Source organism: Staurois parvus, unplaced genomic scaffold (assembly GCF_062004578.1).
Source record: "Staurois parvus isolate SC_StPar_1 unplaced genomic scaffold, SC_StPar_1.0 ptg000122l, whole genome shotgun sequence".
Classification (NCBI taxonomy): domain Eukaryota; kingdom Metazoa; phylum Chordata; class Amphibia; order Anura; family Ranidae; genus Staurois; species Staurois parvus.
In genome coordinates, this window is record NW_028317918.1 from 938,258 (window position 1) to 958,783 (window position 20,526).

A 20,526-nucleotide genomic window follows, 5' to 3' on the forward strand; every position below is an offset into this window, starting at 1 on the left:
GCGACACCCAACCCAGTCCTACCAGGCCAATATCCCACCCCGGAGACTGAGGGAACCATCACCTCATTCTACCAACCGGGACCCGAGCAACGTCACCCGGACCCGTGGTAGGCCACGAAAGCAAAAATTCATAATCCATAAGTCCAGGAGACCCCCTCCCCCCACTCAGGGATGGAACCCAAGGGAACATGCCGGATCAGGCCCAACCTGGAACGCTAACAAACTGGAAAAGCTCTAAGGGCCAAACTCACAGTCCTGTCAAGAAAGTCCAACGATGAAACGCAACGTGGGAGGTCCAAGATACATCTTCAGCCCGGAGAAGAGCAGGCCGGACTTGATCGTAGAGGGGTCTGCTCCCAGAGGTGGCCCAGAGGAAGCTGCCTAGCCAGGGATCCGAATGAATGAGCTGGGCTCTGAGTAGCGGATTCTGGCAAAAGAAGGTGTAAAGATTCCAGGAGAGAGTGGGCCGCCTCCGGCGTGGCAACAGAGTGACTGCGGCCCTGGTAGTTGAAGGTGAGGCTGAACGGAAAGCCCCAGGTGTATTTAATTCTACGGTTCACCAGGACCGAAGTGAAAGGGATCAACTGGCGGCATTTCTGAAGAGTGGTCTGGGAGAGGTCCATGGAGAGCTGGTAGCGATGCCCCTGGAATCTGAGGTCTGGGTTGTTGCTGGCCGCCAAGAGGATAGTTTCCTTAGTGCAATAGTAAGTGAACTTGATGATAATGTCCCTCGGGGGCCCATCCGGTCGTCTGGGTCCCAATGCACGGTGTATGCAGTCACATTCGAGCTGGTCAATGGGAATGGTGGGTGTCCGCTCCTGAAACAGAGCCTCCCTATTGGGATTTTTTTAAAACCAAAAACATGTAGCAGAATACATTTTGGCCTAAATTTATGATGAAATTTGAGTTTTTTTATATTTGTTATGACAGAAATGAGAAAATATCGTTTTTTTTCAAAATTATCTTTTTCTCAAAATTTTTTTTCGTTTATAGCGCCAAAAATAAAAGACGCACAGGTGATCAAATACCACTGAAAAAAAGCTCTATTTGTGTGAAAAAAAGGACATACGTTTCATTTATACATATAATGATGCAGCGCTATTATAGAAAAATAAACAATCATGGGTGATAAAGTGTATAAAACAGATAAAATATAAAAGGTCTAAAAATCAGACCTATCAGTGATCACACAACAAGAGTGGCCACTGGGGATATAATAAATTGTGACCCCCAAGTACCCTGATGGGACACAAGGTTGCAAACACTGATGTGAATCCCTGCTAAGGGATCAAAACAACACACTATGTGAAACACACATCACATATAAGATGATTAAAAAGTCCATAAATTGGTGCAGTGATCTTCCTGTTCATGCACGGTGTGGATGTCAAAACACCCTCAATGTGATCCCCAAAGGAATGGCTGCAATGGCCTCTCACCTCTACTTCATGACCCTGCAGGGCCACAAAGCAAAAAAACTCCTCTGGATCCTCAGAGTAACCACTCTGAACCAATTATTCAGATGGTGCCAAAAGATAATACTAATCACCATTCCACGTGACCGGTGTGCAGGCGGCTTTAGCACTCTCATAGATGTCATAAATCATATGCCCATAGAACAGAAAGAGAACATATCTCCATAGTGTATTACTGTTTAATGGTATATAAAGGAAATAAGCCAGAAGTGCACTTACATAAATGTAGCTTACATGAAGTAGAGTCCAGCATATATCAAGGTAGAATCCAATGAGCACAGTATCCAGCTTGTATCAAGGTAGAATCCAATGAGCACAGTATCCAGCTTGTATCAAGGTAGAATCCAATATGCAAGGTGTACTGCATGAAGAAAAAGCGCTAATAGGTGTACAAAAATGGCGCCACGCCAGAAGTGCGTCACACGTAAGTGCCGTTGACGCGTTGCATCACGTGACCTCGTGACTTCTTCAGGACCATAAGAGCGCAGGAGGATCTTCACTCTTTTATTTATCTTTCTTTACGTTTCATTTATGTGCTGTATTGCATGACCGTGCAATTGTCAGTTAAACTAGTGCAGCGGTGTATAGCAAAAAATGGCGTGAATTGCAGTATCTATACCATAGTTTGTAGACGCTATAACTTTCACACAAAGCAATCAATATACACACATCACCCCCATACTTAAAAAGCCCTCCCTGGACCCCCATGACCCAAACAACCTCAGACCCATCTCCCTGCTCCCATTTACATCTAAACTCCTCGAGTGCCTAGTCTACACCCGCCTATGCTCTCACCTCAACGACAACAACCTCATCGATCCCCTACAGTCCGCCTTCCGTCCCCTACACTCCACCGAAACTGCCTTACTCAAACTCTCACAAAACTACACTCCCTCGGCCTCAGAGATTCTGCTCTCTCCTGGCTCTCATCCTACCTGTCAAAACGCTCTTTCAGCGTTACCTATAATGCTACCACCTCCCTCTCACTCCCCCTCTCTGTTGGGGTCCCTCAAGGCTCCGTCCTCGGGCCCCTTCTCTTCTCCATCTACACCTCCTCCCTTGGCCAACTCATACACTCTCACGGTTTCAACTACCACCTATATGCCGACGACACACAAATCTATCTCTCAACCTCCCACCTCACCCCCTCGGTCTAGGCCCGAATCACACACCTATTGAGCGACATATCTGACTGGATGTCGCTCCACTTCCTTAAACTAAACCTCTCCAAGACCGAGTTTCCTGTCTTCCCCCCAGCCCAGACACCACCCCCTACTGACTTCTCCATCATGTCCAACAACGCCACCATCAAACCCGCCCCGCAGGCCAGAGTACTTGGTGTCATTCTGGACTCCAACCTATCCTTCCAGCCCCAAGTCCAATCTTTAACAAGCTCGTGCAGACTCCACCTCCGCAACATCGCCAAAATACGCACGTTCCTAACCCCAGAAACCACTAAACAGCTCATCCACTCCCTCATCATATCACGACTCGATTACTGCAACTCCCTCCTTACTGGCCTGCCTCGCCGCTGGGTATCCCCGCTTCAGCCAATCCTGAATACGGCAGCCAGACTCATTCACCTTTCCAACCGCTCCATCTCTGCCACCCCCCTCTGCCAATCCCTCCACTGGCTTCCGATTGCGCAACGGATCAAATTCAAAATCCTAATTCTGACATACAAAGCCGTCCACCATACTGCCCCGAACTACATCACTGACCTAATATCCAAGTACCACCCAACACGCACACTCCGCTCCTCACAAGACCTCCTTCTCTCTAGTTCCCTGGTCTCCTCCTCCCATGCCCACTTCCAGGACTTCTCCAGGGTGTCACCCATCCTCTGGAACCCCTTGCCCCAACCCATCAGATTATCACCTACTCTCCTCTCCTTTAGGCGCACCTTGAAAACCCATCTCTTCAGGGAAGCCTACCCCACCCCCTGCTAACTTGCCGAGCTCCTCCACTCTTCCTACCACTCCATCCCCCACAGCTATCTCCTCCTGTACCACCATCCCCTCCCTCCTAGATTGAAAGCTCGAAAGAGCAGGGCCCTCAATCCCCTCATGTTTTGCATTGTATTGTTATTGTTCTGTCACATGTTCTGTCCCCCTTTGTAATGTACAGCACTGAGCGAACTATCGGCGCTTTATAAATACTGTATAATAATAATAATAATGTTGGGATTTTTTTTACCAAAACCATGTAGCAGAATCCATTTTGGCCTAAATTTATGACTAACTTTGAGTTTACTATATATTTTTTATAGCCGAAAGTAAAAAATATAGTTTTTCGTCAAAATTTTTGGTCTTTTTTGTTTAAAGCCCAAAAAATAAAAAGCGCACAGGTGATCAAATGCCACCGAAAGAAAGCTCTATTTGTGTAAAAAAAAAGGACTTAAATTTCGTTTGGGTACAGCATTGCATAACTGTGCAATTGTCAGTTGAAATAGTGCAGCGCCAAATAGCAAGAAGAGGCCTGGTCATTAAGGGGGGTAAATCCTCTGGAGGGCAAGTGGTTAAGCAAAAATCCCAGTGAAGTCCCAGAAAAGTGATGCATGTGTAGCCACTTCCGCTAGACAGGGGTCAATTTAATGCTCAACTTTTGTTCACTGGATATATTGAAACATTTAGCTGACAGTGTATTCTGACAGTGCAGAGTTACCGCTGTCAGAATACAGTATTTCAACAGGGAAGATTTCCAAACAAATAGGTGAAAGGAGCCGGCAACTCAGACATCCGAAATCACAGATGTTCGCGTTGCTGCCTCTTTCATCTATTTGTATTCTATACGGGTGTTTGGAGGACACTGGAGCCAGAGCACCAAATTCTCAGATTCCTTACATGGAAATTAGGATGTGAGCGCTACAGCTGTTTTTCTTTGATGATTCTCCTATCCACCCTGATTGTGTTGAGGAAGGAACTTTTTTTTTCAGCCTACTGGCTGAACAAAAAAAAAAAAAAAATATATATATATATATATAGACTATGTTGCCAAAAGTATTCGGACACCCCTTCGAATCATTGGATTCAAGTGTTCCAATCACCTCCATGGCCACAGGTGTATAAAATCAAGCACCTAGGTATGCAGACTGCTTCTACAAACTTTTGTGAGAGAATGGGTCACTCTGAGGAGCTCAGTGAATTCAAGCATGGTACCATAATAGGTTTCCACCTGTGCAATAGGTCCATCCGTGACATTTCTTTGCTACTAAATATTCCACGGTCAACTGTTAATGGTATTATAACAAAGTAGAATCAACTGGGAACAACAGCAACTCAGCCACGAAGTGGTAGGCCACGGAAAATGACAGAATGGGGTCAGCGCATGCTGAAGCACACAGTGCATAAAAGTCGCCAACTGTCTGCAGAGTGAATAGCTAAAGACCTCCAAACTTTGTGTGGTCTTCAGACTAGAACAACAACAGTGCATAAAGAGCTTCATGGAATGGGTTTCCATGGCCGAGCTGCATCCAAGCCTTACATCACCAAGTGCAATGCAGAGTGTGAAGCATGCCACCACTGCACTGTAGAGCAGTGGGGATGTGTTCTCTGGAGTGACTAATCATGCTTCTGTGTCTGGCAATTTGATGGACATGTCTGGGTTTGGCGGTTGCCAGGAGAACGATACCTGCCTGACTGCAATGTGTCAAGTGTAAAGTTTGGTGGAGGGGGGATTATGGTGTGGGGTTGTTTTTCAGGGGTTGGGCTTGGCCTCTTAGTTCCAGTGAAGGGAACTCTTAAGGCGTCCGCATACCAAGACATTTTGGACAATTTTATGCTCCCAATTTTATGGGAACAGATTGGGGATGGCCCCTACCTGTTCCAACATGACTGCGCACCAGTGCACAAAGCAAGGTCCATAAAGACATGGATGAGTGAGTTTGGGGTAAAGGAACTTGACTGGCCTGCACAGAGTCCTGACCTCAACCTGATTAGAACACCTTTTGGATGAATTAGAGTGGAGACTGCGAGCCGGGCCTTCTCATCCTACATCAATGCCTGGCCTCACAAATGCGCTACTGAAAGAATGGTCAAACATTCCCATAGACACACTCCTAAACCTTGTGGACAGCCTTCCCAGAAGAGTTGAACCTGGTATAGCTGCAAAGGGTGGGCCAACTCAATATTGAACCCTACAGACTAAGAATGGGATGCCATTAAAGTTCATGTGCGTATAAAGGCAGGCACCCCAATACTTTGGGCAATATTGTTTGTGTGTGTGTGTGTCCATCTATTCGCTGGCCAGCCTGTCTCTAAGTCTACAGTTGAGGAAAGTGGAAAAATAACACTGGACCCATAAGGTTATCTTATTGATATACCCCGCTTCCTGGAAGACTTCTCCTCCTGGCTACCCTTCTTCCTCTCCTCTGAGCTACCCACCATCATTCTTGGGGATTTCAACATCCCTGTCAACCTTGACAACCCGGACACAGCCGGTCTCCTCCACTTAACCTCCTCCTTTGCACTTGCACAGTGCATACAATCCACCACCCACTCCGACGGTAATATCCTTGATCTTGTCTTCTCCAACCGCTGCGCTCCCCACAACCTCACTAACACCCCCTTCCCTCTCTCTGACCACAACCTGATCACCTTCTCTATCTCCTCGTCCTCCAACGCCTACCCCTCCAAATGTCACACTACTACCAGCCGTAACCTCCGCAACCTTAACCCTGCCCCCCTCCACTCTGCAGCTGATCAACTCCACGACCGCATCCTCCCCCTGTCCTGCCCCGACTTGGCTATGACTGCCTACAACAACGCGCTGTCAGCAGCCCTTGACTCACTAGCGCCTTTAACCACATGCAACATCAGACTCCGACCGCTCCAGCCCTGGCAGACTGATCACACCAAAACCCTCAAACGACGCAGTCGTGCCCTGGAGCGACTATGGCGCAAAACAAAATCCCAACAAGCTTTCACCTGCTACAAATCTGCCTTCCGCACCTACACCTCCTCCCTCCACGCAGCCAAACAAGCCTACTTCCTGACCCTCATCAAGGCCCTCTCCTCCAATCCTCGCCGACTCTTCTCCACCTTCAACTCTCTACTCTCTCCACCCCCACCTCCACCCAGCACCTCACTCACCGCCCTTGAGATTGCCGATCACTTCAAAAACAAGATTGACACAATTCGCAAGGACATTGCCGCAACTCACACGCCCTCTCAACCCGTCCCCTCTCACACAGCTACCCCATTATCCCCCCTCCCCCTCGACATTACCCACAGGGACTTCGTCGCTGCTCAAACTCCCTCCAACCCCCTTCCCCCTCACTTAGCTACCCCCTCTTCACCCCTCTCCCACGGCCTCACCACTGCTCTGACCTCCTCTCCCACCCCACCCTACATTCCTCATACTGAAGCTCCCCCAACACTCCGCACCTTTGACCTTACTACCATCGAGGAAGTCTCCAAGATCCTCTCTGATGCCCGCCTCACCACCTGCCCCCTCGACCCTATCCCCTCACAATTCCTACGACCTCCCTCCCCCTCCATCCTACGCTCCCTCACCCACATCTTTAATCTCTCCCTCTCCTCCGGCACTTTCCCCTCCCCACTGAAGCATGCACACATCACCCCCATACTTAAAAAGCCCTCCCTGGACCCCAATGACCCGAACAACCTCAGACCCATCTCCCTGCTCCCACTTACATCTAAACTCCTCGAGCGCCTCGTCTACACCCGCCTATGCTCTCACCTCAACGACAACAACCTCCTCGATCCCCTACAGTCTGGCTTCCGCCCCCTACACTCCACCGAAACCGCCTTACTCAAACTCTCCAACGACCTTCTAACCGCCAAAGCTAATGGCCACTATTCAGTGCTCCTACTCCTTGACCTCTCTGCGGCCTTCGACACAGTTGACCACCCCCTCCTCCTCAAAATACTACACTCCCTCGGCCTCAGAGATTCTGCTCTCTCCTGGCTCTCATCCTACCTGTCACAACGCTCTTTCAGCGTTACCTATAATGCTACCACCTCCCCCTCACTCCCCCTCTCTGTTGGGGTCCCTCAAGGCTCTGTCCTTGGGCCCCTTCTCTTCTCCATCTACACCTCCTCCCTTGGCCAACTCATACACTCTCACGGCTTCAACTACCACCTCTATGCCGACGACACACAAATCTATCTCTCAACCCCCCACCTCACCCCCTTCGGTCTCTGCCCAAATCACACACCTACTGAGCGACATATCAGATTGGATGTCGCTCCACTTCCTTAAACTGAATCTCTCCAAAACCGAGCTCCTTGTCTTCCCCCCAGCCCGAACCCCACCCCCCATTGACTTCTACATCACATCCAACAACGCCAATATCAAACCCGCTCTGCAGGCCAGAGTACTTGGTGTCATTCTGGACTCCAACCTATCCTTCAAGCCCCAAGTCCAATCTTTAACAAACTCGTGCAGACTCCACCGCCGCAACATCGCCAAAATCCGCACGTTCCTAACCCCAGAAACCACTAAACAGCTCATCCACTCCCTCATCATATCACGACTCGACTACTGCAACTCCCTCCTCACTGGCCTGCCTCGCCGCTGGCTATCCCCGCTTCAGTCGATCCTGAATACGGCTGCCAGACTCATTCACCTTTCCAAACGCTCCGTTTCCGCCACCCCCCTCTGCCAATCCCTCCACTGGCTTCCGATTGCGCAATGGATCAAATTTAAAATCCTAACACTGACGTACAAAGCTGTCCACCATAGTGCCCCGAACTACATCACTGACCTAATATCCAAGTACCGCCCAGCACGCACACTCCGCTCCTCACAAGACCTCCTTCTCTCTAGTTCCCTGGTCTCCTCCTCCCATGCCCGCCTCCAGGACTTCTCCAGGGTGTCACCCATCCTCTGGAACTCCCTGCCCCAACCCATCAGATTATCACCTACTCTCCTCTCCTTTAGGCGCACCCTGAAAACCCATCTCTTCAGGGAAGCCTACCTCACCCCCTGCTAACTTGCTGACCTCCTCCACTCTTCCTACCACTCCATCCCCCACAGCTATCTCCTCCTGTACCACTATCCCATCCCTTCTAGATTGTAAGCTCGAAAGAGCAGGGCCCTCGATCCCCTCATGTTTTGCATTGTATTGTTATTGTTCTGTCACATGTTCTGTCCCCCTTTGTAATGTACAGAGCTGAGTTAACTATTGGCGCTTTATAAATACTGTATAATAATAATAATAATATTGCTATCTTAAAGCATAGGTCTAGTCAAAATTAAATAAAAGTCAGCAGCTACAAAAACGGACACTCACCTGTCCCTTGATCCAGTGGTGTCCTCACCGCAGCCCCTTTCACTGGCCGTCTTGTGTCCCTGGCTCTGGCATCTTCAATGTGGGCACCCGGCTGTGACAGCTTACGGCTTCACATCCAGGTGCCCACTGCGCATGTGCGCGTAGCGCCGCGCTTTGTGAATGGTCCCATAGTCTTCTGTGGGAACAGGTACCTGTCAAATTTGGGTACTTCCAGACTTTCTTTGTAACTGTACACTGGTAACCTGTAAAGGCTTTTAAAGCATCCCCTACGGATAATTTAATGTACTGTAGTTTGTCACCATTGCACGGGCATGAACAATTTAAAAGCGTGACATGTTTGGTATCTATTTATTTGGTGTAACATCTTTTATATTTTTACCAAAAAAATGTGTTATATTGTGTTCACTAAAATTCATTAAAGTGTTTTTTTCCTGAAAATTTACATTTGTTAAACCGCGGCACAATTATCGTGTGACACAAAATATTGCAACAACAACAATTTTATTCTCTAGGGTCTCTGCTTTAATACATATATAGAATATCTGAGGGTTTTAAGTGATTTTTTTAGCCAAAAAATTCAGATTTGAATGTGAGAAATGTCAGAATTGGCCCAGTTTAGATGCAGTGAAAGTACTGATGTTAATGGAAATGATCTGGCTCCCGGGCAGGCGGCCTCTACACCTCTGAGGATTTCCACGATCTCCTTGGTTTGTAGTGTAATGTAACAGAAATGGAAATTTAAGTGCCACACCACTGACGAGGTACAGATACTGTATAACTTTATTCTTATAAAAGTCAGGGGACAATCCAAGAATAGTCAATGTGTTTTAAGAGTCCAAAAACACTCCTTAATCAGTGCTTGCTTGAACTCAGTGTTAATGGACTGAACTGCTGACAGGATGACCTGTGCTTGTAATCACACTATAATAAATAGCAGTAATGGCCCAGCTCTCTTCCAGTCACATCGTGTTCAATCAAACCCTGATGAATGGGTGTTTTTGGACCCCAAGAACATGTTTCCTTCTCTTTAGATTGCCACCTGACTTTTTTTGGAATAAAGTTGCATCTGGACCTCTTAGCAGTGGTGTGGCATTTCAGTTTCCATTTCTGAGGACTTCAGAATCCTTCCTGTGAAGATAGTGAGGTATGATGAATGCTAAACTGTCTGATGATAAATGCACCCTTGTTTTTTCTAGAATTTGCAAGCTGAAACAGTCAGATTTAAAGCTCAATTCTCTGAGCAAGAAAAAAAAAAATTACGAACTACCCTTGCAGTATGGGGTAGGGAGCACTGATACCGATTAGGTAGACAACAATTACACCTATATCACACAGTCCAGATGGCTAATTAGACCTCCTAGGAGAAACAAACAATAGATCACTATCATATTTGACATATAACCAATTGTAATTTTATTATTCCAAATCATAAGTTGGTTTTGGCAATTTGACAGGGCAATCAAACTTTTGATTCCATTTTTTGTCAAAACTGCAAAATGTGCCCAGGAAATTTGGCATTAGGGGTGTGTCTGGTAAGTGAAATAAAAAAAAAAAAAATACTGCAAATCTTTTATACACTTCTCAAACCTTGAGGCTGAGGAAAGAGAAGTCCTATTCTCCAAAACACCTTCCCATGGTCCATTGCAATTTTCAACAAATTGGAAGGAAAGAGAGTGACTTTTAATTATCCTCCAGCAGCACTCCTCTATCTGTTTGCTGGTATTTCAGTGTGTCAGCGGCGTGGTCTGCCTCCATGCACCCCAGCTAATGCTGTACAAACTCTACACCTGCAATGTCACACAGCCACTAAGGACATAACTTGCCTATATGTGCACCCTCCATCCCTACACTTACCTTTAGTGTGTTTATATTAAAGATGTTATTGCATTTGGCTTCTTTGTTCCCCCTTCTTTTTTTTTTTTCTTTTTTTTTTGTTAGCTCTGTATCACCTTCTCCAGGTCAAGAAAAAACTGCAGCACTGTGTAAAGTTAAAAAAGGATATAGCGAGCGCTCATTGTAATCAGCCGCTAGAACACTCAAAGAAATCACCAGACCTCATATCATAAGTATTAAAAATATAGTGCAGCGCTGTAATGTATGTAAACAGATATGTAGATATATAAACAAGTGGATAAACATAAAGTTCATGAGTTCTCCATAATTGCAAAGAAAACTTGTAGAAAAAACTTGTGAGAATCTTCTCTACATCACATAGGTGACTGGAACCGTATAGGTAAAATGCGCACTCACCGACCGCACATTAAAAATGCGCATGTATATGACCATCTATCAGGTAATCAGCCAGACACACGGACCATCCCTCCCAGGTGGATCATCAGCCTTGGGTGTAGTAATATGTAGCAAGGTCCAGGGAACACTTAAAACCAGGAAGTGGAGGTGGATGAGCTCTCTCCTCTGGATACAGGGTGCTCTAGGAACCAGCTGCTATAGATCTGAAACCCTCAGAGAGAGGGTTAGAAAGAGAGGGAGTGCCAATAGTGTAGTAGGTTTCAAATGAATTTATTAAATCACAGATAGATCAACAGCCAGGGGTACATGTATGCATATACTGCCAATGTTAGAGCAATAGAAGGGCATGTACTGACCCGGCACAGTAGGAAAACGCCGGACCTCCTGTGGTCACGGCGATGCAGAAAGTCACACGTGCTGTTGGCTCCTCCTGAGGCCTTTCGTGCTACGGCACATCATCAGAGGGCGTTCCCCTCTGATGATGTGCCGTAGCACGAAAGGCCTGAGGAGGAGCCAACAGCACGTGTGACTTTCTGCATCGCCGTGACCACAGGAGGTCCGGCGTTTTCCTACTGTGCCGGGTCAGTACATGCCCTTCTATTGCTCTAACATTGGCAGTATATGCATACATGTACCCCTGTGCCGGGCATGTACTGACCCGGCACAGTAGGAAAACGCCGGACCTCCTGTGGTCACGGCGATGCAGAAAGTCACACGTGCTGTTGGCTCCTCCTGAGGCCTTTCGTGCTACGGCACATCATCAGAGGGCGTTCCCCTCTGATGATGTGCCGTAGCACGAAAGGCCTCAGGAGGAGCCAACAGCACGTGTGACTTTCTGCATCGCCGTGACCACAGGAGGTTCGGCGTTTTCCTACTGTGCCGGGTCAGTACATGCCCTTCTATTGCTCTAACATTGGCAGTATATGCATACATGTACCCCTGGCTGTTGATCTATCTGTGATTTAATAAATTCATTTGAAACCTACTACACTATTGGCACTCCCTCTCTTTCTAACCCACTCTCTGAGGGTTTCAGATCTATAGCAGCTGGTTCCTAGAGCACCCTGTATCCAGAGGAGAGAGCTCATCCACCTCCACTTCCTGGTTTTAAGTGTTCCCTGGACCTTGCTACATATTACTACACCCAAGGCTGATGATCCACCTGGGAGGGATGGTCCGTGTGTCTGGCTGATTACCTGATAGATGGTCATATACATGCGCATTTTTAGTGTGCGGTCGGTGAGTACGCATTTTACCTATACGGTTCCAGTCACCTATGTGATATAGAGAAGATTCTCACTACAAGTTTTTTCTACAAGTTTTCTTTGCAATTATGGAGAGCTCATGAACTTTATGTTTATCCACTTGTTTATATATCTACATATCTGTTTACATACATTACAGCACTGCACTATATTTTTAATACTGTGGAAAGTTCCTTTTTATAATTTTAGATTACTTTGTCGTTTATATTGCTTTGTAATTTTGAGAAAAAATGGAAATGAACGTTTGATTACTCTATCAAATTGCCACATGTATGGCAACCTTTGGACACAGCATTTAGGAACACAAAATACAGGATTGTGCTGATAGCACCTTGCACACTGTTGGACATTCTTGAGTATAAATCCTAGAATTATGCTTCGACATAGAGAACAAAAGAGTTTATTCTATGCTCTGTATCAAGCAATGCACAGTCATGAAAGGGTATGTCATATATGGATGATTAAATTTTAGAGCGCATAATTTGTATATGCCAGCTCAGAATGTACTATTTGACTCAAAGCATTCTATTTTATGTTATTAAATACTAAATATTGCAAGTTAAATGTAACCTGTCAGATTTGTCTTACATAATTTAGGATTACACTTTTAATGAGGCCTAATAGCTACCCAGGAGAATCAAATCTTAGAGAAAAAACTCAATCATCTCCTTGTTGGTGATGGTTTGACAGGGTCCCAAGTGAGCTCTGGTCTGCTTTAATTTTCCATGTATAATTGATCAGAGTCTCTTGGAACTGATACTCCTAATTAATAGCCTAACTTTCTGTTCTTCTCCATTAAAGTGTTACTAAACCCACAACAGTAAAACCAGTCTGTATATGCAGTAAAGCATGCTTGTTATGCTCACTGTGGAACCTAAGGGGTTAATCCTCTGCATTGTGTAAAAAGGCTGTTTGATCCTGACTTCTCTGATCCTCCTCTTCTTCCAGTATCCCCCTATTATCTCCCGATTAGACATATCGTGTGGAGACACTCTGCACATGCTCGGGTTTATGTGTATTGCTAGGTTTTTTTTCTTGGCAGAGTGCATGTGATCAGCACAGGGCCAATCAGCACTGTCCAGACAGAAGTCAGGGGTTCTGCATTCTTCTAGAGCAGGATGAAAACTCCTCCTACAAACTTTAACCAGTGCTTGGCAATGATTTAGTGAATGTAGGGTCTTGGGTTTAGTAACACTTTAATTGTTTTGCTTTCCTTTTGTACTATGTTTTAGTACAGGTGTATCATGTAGTACTAGTGTGAATAATGTTCTGTATTTTCTGCTTCTCTTTTTAAAGACCCATATACATTAAAGCAGGGGTAGGCAACCTTTGAGAGGTGGAGATCTACCTGAACAACATGAAAGAGATCAAAGAGCTCCGGGGTTAAGCGCCATTTACAAAAAGAAAAAAAAATTAACTAGCAAGGCCTAACTAAATAGTAAGGAAAATGTAGAAAAATATAATAAAACAAATGTCACTGTAAAAATACAAACTTAGCCTACCTTAAAAATGGACAGTGTTATTCAGTAGGGCAGTGGATGGTGTCAGTAGGGCAGTGGGTGGCATCAGTAGTTTTTGTTTTTTTCTTTGTTTTTCATAATTTTTTTTAGGAGCCCGATTGAAAGGGGAGTGCTTGGAGAGGTCGGGCAGCAAAAAGAAAAGCAGGAATGCGGATGGGAGGGGCAGCAAGGGAGGCGTTTACTCGAACTGATCCTTTGGATTTTCCCCCTGCAGCAGCTGTACACTGGTGGGAGGGTAAGGAGGAGATGCTAGCTTTCAGCTGCTCCAGTAGGACAATAAAGGGGATCGTCAGAAGGCAGGTATTTTTAAAAATCTGAATTCCCAGCAAGTGGCTGAGGACTGGGATTTTCTGCCTCCCAGCTACCCTGGTGCCCTAAGCAGCCGTCTGCTGTCTAAGCAGCATAAAGCTGCTTAGGCAGCTGTCTTAGGGCACCAGGGGGTGGAGTGGGGGGCAGAAAACCCCCAACCCCCAGCTACTTCCTGGGAATTCAGATTTTTAAAACACCTGTCTATGGGAGAGGGAAGGCGGGGGAAGAGGACTCTACTGGTGGGTTGAAGGGGCGACAGAGGACACTACTGGGGGGGTGGGGTGATGTGAAGGGGGACAGAAGACACTACTGTAGGAGGGGTGATGTGAATGGTGGTAGAGATCACTGCTATGGGGGTGGCCCTGCTCATATCAGTGTCCTCTGCACATCACCCCATGTCCCCTGACCTCTGGCCCTCCCCCTCTCCAGCAATGTCCTCTGCCTCCCCCCTTTCCCTCCCATAGTGTCCCAAGCAGTATTCTACCTCTGTACAGAAGAGTGTGGAAGGCAGCACAGTTCTGAACTGACAGTGTCTTTTCCCCCTTCCCTCAGCCTTATCCACTGCTGCTGTCATCTTCAGTGCACAACGGAGAGCAGTAGGCAGCACGGCTCATGACAGAGGGCGGGAGGAGGAGCTGCCCAAATTAACTTTTCATTTTAACTGTTCTTAACTGACCTATCAACCAATCACCTGCGGGTTAGTATGAAAAGTTCATTAGCTCCTCCTCCCACCCTCCGTCCTGAGCTGTGCTGCCTGCCACTCTCCGCTGTGCACTGGGGATGACAGCAGCAGAGGAGGATGGGGGAAGGGGGGGGGAGAGGGACTGGCACCTAAAAGACGGGGTTTGGCGGCGCAGGGACCTGTTCGCTGTCTACCTGTCACCTGCCCATGGTCAACTGGTAGACCATGATCGAAGGGTTGCTGACCCCATCTATTTCTTAGAAGTAGTGATTCATTTGCGGGCAGTTTGGCCAGTCAGGCTTAAAATCTGCCAAAACACCAAACTCAAATCTGAATGCCATTGAAGTGAATGGGCAGCACAGTGGCTAAATGGTTAGCACTTCCGCCTGGCAGTAATGGGTCGCTGGTTCGAATCCCAACCCTGGCACCACCTGCCTGGAGTTTGCATGTTCTCCCTGTGACTGTGTGGGTTTCCTCTGGGTACTCCGGTTTCCTCCCACACTCCAAAGACATGCTGGTAGGTGAATTGGCTCCTGTCTAAATTGGCCCTAGTATGTATATGTGTGAATGTGAGTTAGGGACTTTAGATTGTACACCCCTTGAGGGTTAGGGACTGATGTGAATGTACAATATATATGTAAAGCGCTGCGTAAATTGACTGCGCTATATAAGTACCTGAAATAAATAAGAGAATAGTGACTGAATTTTGGTGGGCTGTACAGGCCACACTGCTGCCATTACATTACAGATCCCAGGCTGCTTTAGTTTACATTTATGGCTGATAAACCTGGTGGCCGATTGGTCATTGTAATTGATATGAATTACCAAGCTGAATGATGTGATTGACGTGGATTTCCTAGAAGAATGCTGTGATTGATGTTGATTTCCTTTCTGGACACAGATCAGTGCTGGATTTATTTCTGGGTATATTAATACATTTTATTTTCTTTATCATTCATTGGGAACACATTGTTAATTCTGAGACGGGAGGCATTATACGTCTATTAAAAATAGCCTGGAGAAAGCCCCCCAAAAACAGATATGACCCCTCCCCTCCCTCCTTATGCTGCATTTTTACAGTGCCATGAAGAAGTATTCAAACCCCTAAAATTTTCCACATTTTGTTATGTTACAACCAAAAACGTAAATGTATTTTATTGGGATTTTATGTGATAGTCCCAACACAAAGTGGCACATAATTGTGAATTGGAAGGAAAATGATAAATGGTTTTCAAAATTTTTTTACAAATAATTATGTGAAATATGTGGCGTGCATTTGTATTGTCAATACTTTATAGAACCACTTTTCGCTGCAATTACAGCTGCAGATCTTTTTGGGTATATCTCTACCAGCTTTTCACATCTAGAGAGTAAAGTTTTTGCCGATTCTTCTTTGCAAAATAGCTTAAGCTCTGTCACATTGGATGGAGAGCGTCTGTGAACAGCAATTTTCAAGTCTTGCCACAGATTCTCAGTTGGATTTAGGTCTGGATTTTGACTGGGCCATTCTAACACATGAATATGCTTTGATCTAAACCATTCCATTGTAGCTCTGGCTATACAGTATGTTTAGGGTTGTTGTTCTGCTGGAAGGTGAACCTCCACCCCAGTCTCAAGTCTATTGCAGACTAACAGGTTTTTTTTCTAATATTGCCCTGTATTTTGCTCCATCCATTTTTCCATCAACTCTGACCAGCTTCCTTGTCCCTGGTGACAACAGATACCAGCCTCACTTGTTCGGGTTGAGTTTACAGCTCCCTAACTACCCAGAGAACTTGGTTTCCTGCAAAGTTGATACTCCTAATCAGTATTCTTGTACTGATAGCAATTTGATTAGCTATACAACCCTGGATCCCTCCCCTTCCCCAGGGTCACCCAGTCCTTGGTTCAGTAAGAGAGTGTCACAGCAGTGGCCTACATAAACTATCAAGAGCACCAGAAGTCAAGCTGTCCTGAGATCAAAGTTGATCATCTCCTAGGTGGAAATTCCCATCCTGGCTGTCTCTGCTGTCTTCATTCATGACCTTCTTTTCTGCTTAAGGTGGTCTTTTCTTTTCACCTCAATTAGGATATTTTCCTTTCCTGTGTCCAGCCCCAAAAGGAAATTGAGTTACACTGTCTGGATGTTTTCAGGGCCGCCATAGGCTACCTGGCATCCATGGCTTATATTTGCTAAACTGAGTCCCTTTTTATTACCCTGTCTCTTGCTACACCATTGCCAAACAGATCAGATAACTCTTTTCCAGGGTTTAGGCCCTCAGGGATAGAGTTCCTCTTTTCCTTTTAGAGCTCATTCCAACAGATCTGTTGGTGGCTCATGGGCTTTCCAGCATCAGGCATCTGCTGTCCAGGTCTTCAAGGCTGCCACCTGTTTACATGTTTTCCAGGTTCTGTCATGTAGATATTTAGGTCTCGACTGATGCAGGCTTTGGCTGCAAGGTGCTTCAAGCTGTCATCTGACTGTATTTCTTCTTTTTTTTTTTTTTACGGAGTTCCTACCCTTGTTTCCTCTTGGGTCTTTTGCCAGTTCAGGTTGCTTGTTGTTGCTTACCCCTCATTTCATTGCCCAAGGTCTATGAATACAAGGGAATTTGAATTTACCTGTAAACTCCTTATCAGGCAGTAAGGTAAAGGACACAGGATCCTGTCTCCTGTGCTATAATGAACGGCCCTGTCGTCTGTAGTCATTCCTTATTGCTTGCTTAAATATAGAAGTCTCGCAGATTGGGTGGGTTTATGTGAGCATGCTCCTAGAGGTTGCCCCAACAAAGTTTTTGTCAGTGTCCAATCACGTGAAGGTAGCCTGCATATAATGCGTTATATGAATAAAAATCCTATGTACTGTACTCCAATATAAGGATTTTACAGGCAAGTCAGAATTTCCTTTTTTTCAATAAATAAACATTTTAGAATACATTTATATTTTGGAACCAATGTAAAAAAATGTTTCCAATACATAAAGTAAATCTGAACCCAAACACAAAATTGTAATATATGCAGATTACCACCCTTAGAAGTTTTGGCTACATTAGTTGTTTTTTTTTTTTCAGGCTAAGAACATTTTCAACAAGTGCAGAAAATACATGTTGGTCTTGTCAAAAATGCCCTTGTCAATTCCTGTGAACTGCAAGGAAAGCACCCTAAAGGACCTTATCTTTGTTGTGTAAACTACTAGTCCCATCAATTCAATTCCCCATGTAATGGAGATAAACAAAGGCAGACTTTTAGAAGTCCAGCATATGAGACACAAAGGGACAGGATGTGTGTTATTTGCAAGTTTACCGGGTGAAAAAGGAAAAAAAGCCTGAAAAAATAAAAATAATGTAGCCACCACATCTAAGGACTGGTAATCTGCAGTTTATTAAATGTTTATTTTTGGGTTCAGATATGCTTTAACTTTTAAACAGCAGAACACCAAGTAAACATTTAAATGTACAGTTGACATAGCATTTATAGGTTTACTGTTTTACCTGTCAAAGGGTTTGCTGTTCAAATTGTCCAATCTTATTTACACATCTCTGTGATGTATGAATTGTAGACATCAATATAAAATGTAATCTTCTTGTTTTGTTTTTATAGATCCCAAAGCAGAAACCAGGCTGTACATTACAGTAAATGATTTTGAGTTCCATGTTTACAATCGCTCTGATCTTTATGGACACCTCCAGGAAGTTTTTGGTTTAGACCCAACAATATTCCCTCCCCGGAAAGAAGATGATAAAGTCCGAGAGAATGGAAAAGAAAAGGTGCATGCTGGACTTGCAAGGTATTATGGTTTCTTTAAATACTGGTTACTTGCAAACGTCATATGCATTTGAAGTGGTTCTAAAGGCCCCCTCACCCCCCTGGTACACTTGTCTTAGCGATATCTCGATTCAGCTCTGCCTGTCTGCAGCTGCTCTCTCCTCTCGTTCTGCTCACAGAGCATCAGCTCCCGATGCTCTCATTCATATCCAGTGAGCAGAGAACGGGGGATGGGAGGGCAAAGTCACGCTGTGTGGGTCAATAGATGCACACAGCCCTGTTCGGGAGTGAGCCTGCTGGAGTGCCCCCATAGGGAAGGGGCTTTCTATGGTGGCACAACAAGAACAAGAGGAGCCTAGAGTGCCAGTGGGAGACCCAATAAGTGGAGGTTCAGGGTAACTGTGCAGTACCATTGCACAGAGCAGGTAAGTATAATGTGTTTATTGTTTTCATTTAAAAAAAAAAAGAAACAATGTGTTGCATTTAAGCATGTTGAATGTTATTATATAGTCCTTTTGGCTATTAAAGGTCATTTAAAATATTTCCCAGCTCTCTTGTATATAGACTCGTGTTTCAAGAAATACATCTTCATATTTATTTAAACATCTGTAGAAACATTTGGATTCACCTGCAAAAATTATTATAGATGTATTCTGCTTAACAATTGAAAAAATGTAAGAGCAGGTCACATGTCATGCTAGTTAGTCAGCTACCCCATTCTGAGGTTCTTTCAACAGAGTTTAAAGTGGTTCTAAAGCCTAAACATTTTTTTCTCAATGCATTCTTTGCATTAAGGTAAAATATGTATGCATCGTTTTGGCCCCTCACCCCCTTTTTGTTACCTGAGCCCCTAACCGATCCAGTGCCGGGGCTCAGGAGCGAGCACGCACAAGTGCTCCCATGGACAGAGGAGGAGCCTGGAGCGCCAGCGGGGGACCTGAGAAGAGGAGGTTTGGGGTCTCTCTGCTATTCCATTGCACAGAGCAGTTAAGTATAAAAATGTTTATTTAAAAAAAGAAAAAAAAATCTTTACAATTGCTGTATGGCTGGATACCAGGCAAGCAGCTGAATACATGGGAGCTGTCTTACCTGTCCATCCAGTCTTGAAATTTATAAAGCTCTGCCACAGAGCAAAGCCCTGTCTGTCCAGCGAGTGGACCTTGTCCTTCCCTGCTGAAGTTTCACCTTTATTTCCAGGTTTCCATCACCCCCACTCCCCTCCCCACGAGACTGAAAGGAGAAGCAGCACACTGATGAGCTCATCTCTCTGTGACTTTGCTCTGTCACTTTGCACTTTACTCCTATTGGCATGCTCCTTGCAATTTAGCTCACCTAATTGGCTCCTTGTGGTGCTTCTCCCTCCCCTTTTCTGAGCTCTGCTGAACAAAGGGCTACAAGACGTAGATACCAAGTCAAATTCCATTACTGTCTGCATTTTAAATAATTACTTAATGATGTAATGTTGGCGCTATATAAATCCTGTATAATAATGTAATGATAATTACAGAGTAGCTTTATCATGTGCTTTTTATCTGCCTGGAAGTTTTTAAAAAAAATCCAGTTCACTTTTTATGCATTTTGTAGTAGTTTTATCTAAAGACCAACTGGCACAGATATTATCAGTTTTAATGGAGACTTGTGGGTTGTTATAATGTGAGACTTGAGTCCATCACTCCCCTACACAGGGAAACCGGATGTGTTGGAAACCTGTTGGTTGAATGAAAAAAACTGAATCATCTATGGGCTGCTTTACAGTTAGCCTGATCTTCCACTTTAAGAGCCTATGTAATGTGTATGGCAGGCATGCAGTCTTGGGAACTGATGTAAAAATATCTTACCACTAAAGTCTGTATTGCATTTAAGAAAACCCAAGGCAGTTTAAAGCTAAACTGTAAGCAGATATTAAAACAAAATGCAAAAGAATGCCGGTATTTAGTTGTAAAAAAAGGAAAAAAAATGCTACTAGGATGGATGTCTGAATTTGATGTAAGCTGCACCCAGACTGGGAAAGGGAGTGGCAGTTCTT

The 20,526-nt window shown here is 45.1% G+C and overlaps 1 protein-coding gene across 11 annotated transcripts in view; it reads left to right on the forward strand.

Moving 5' to 3' along the window:
- BLTP1 (bridge-like lipid transfer protein family member 1) overlaps window positions 1–20,526 on the forward strand; it is a 478,785-nt gene that overhangs the window by 98,301 nt on the left and 359,958 nt on the right. For all 11 annotated transcript variants that reach the window (XM_089672161.1, XM_089672163.1, XM_089672166.1 and 8 more), the window contains exon 6: window positions 18,336–18,522. In XM_089672161.1, the coding sequence (XP_089528287.1) occupies window positions 18,336–18,522 (187 nt within the window). The remainder of the gene's footprint in view (window positions 1–18,335; window positions 18,523–20,526) is intronic.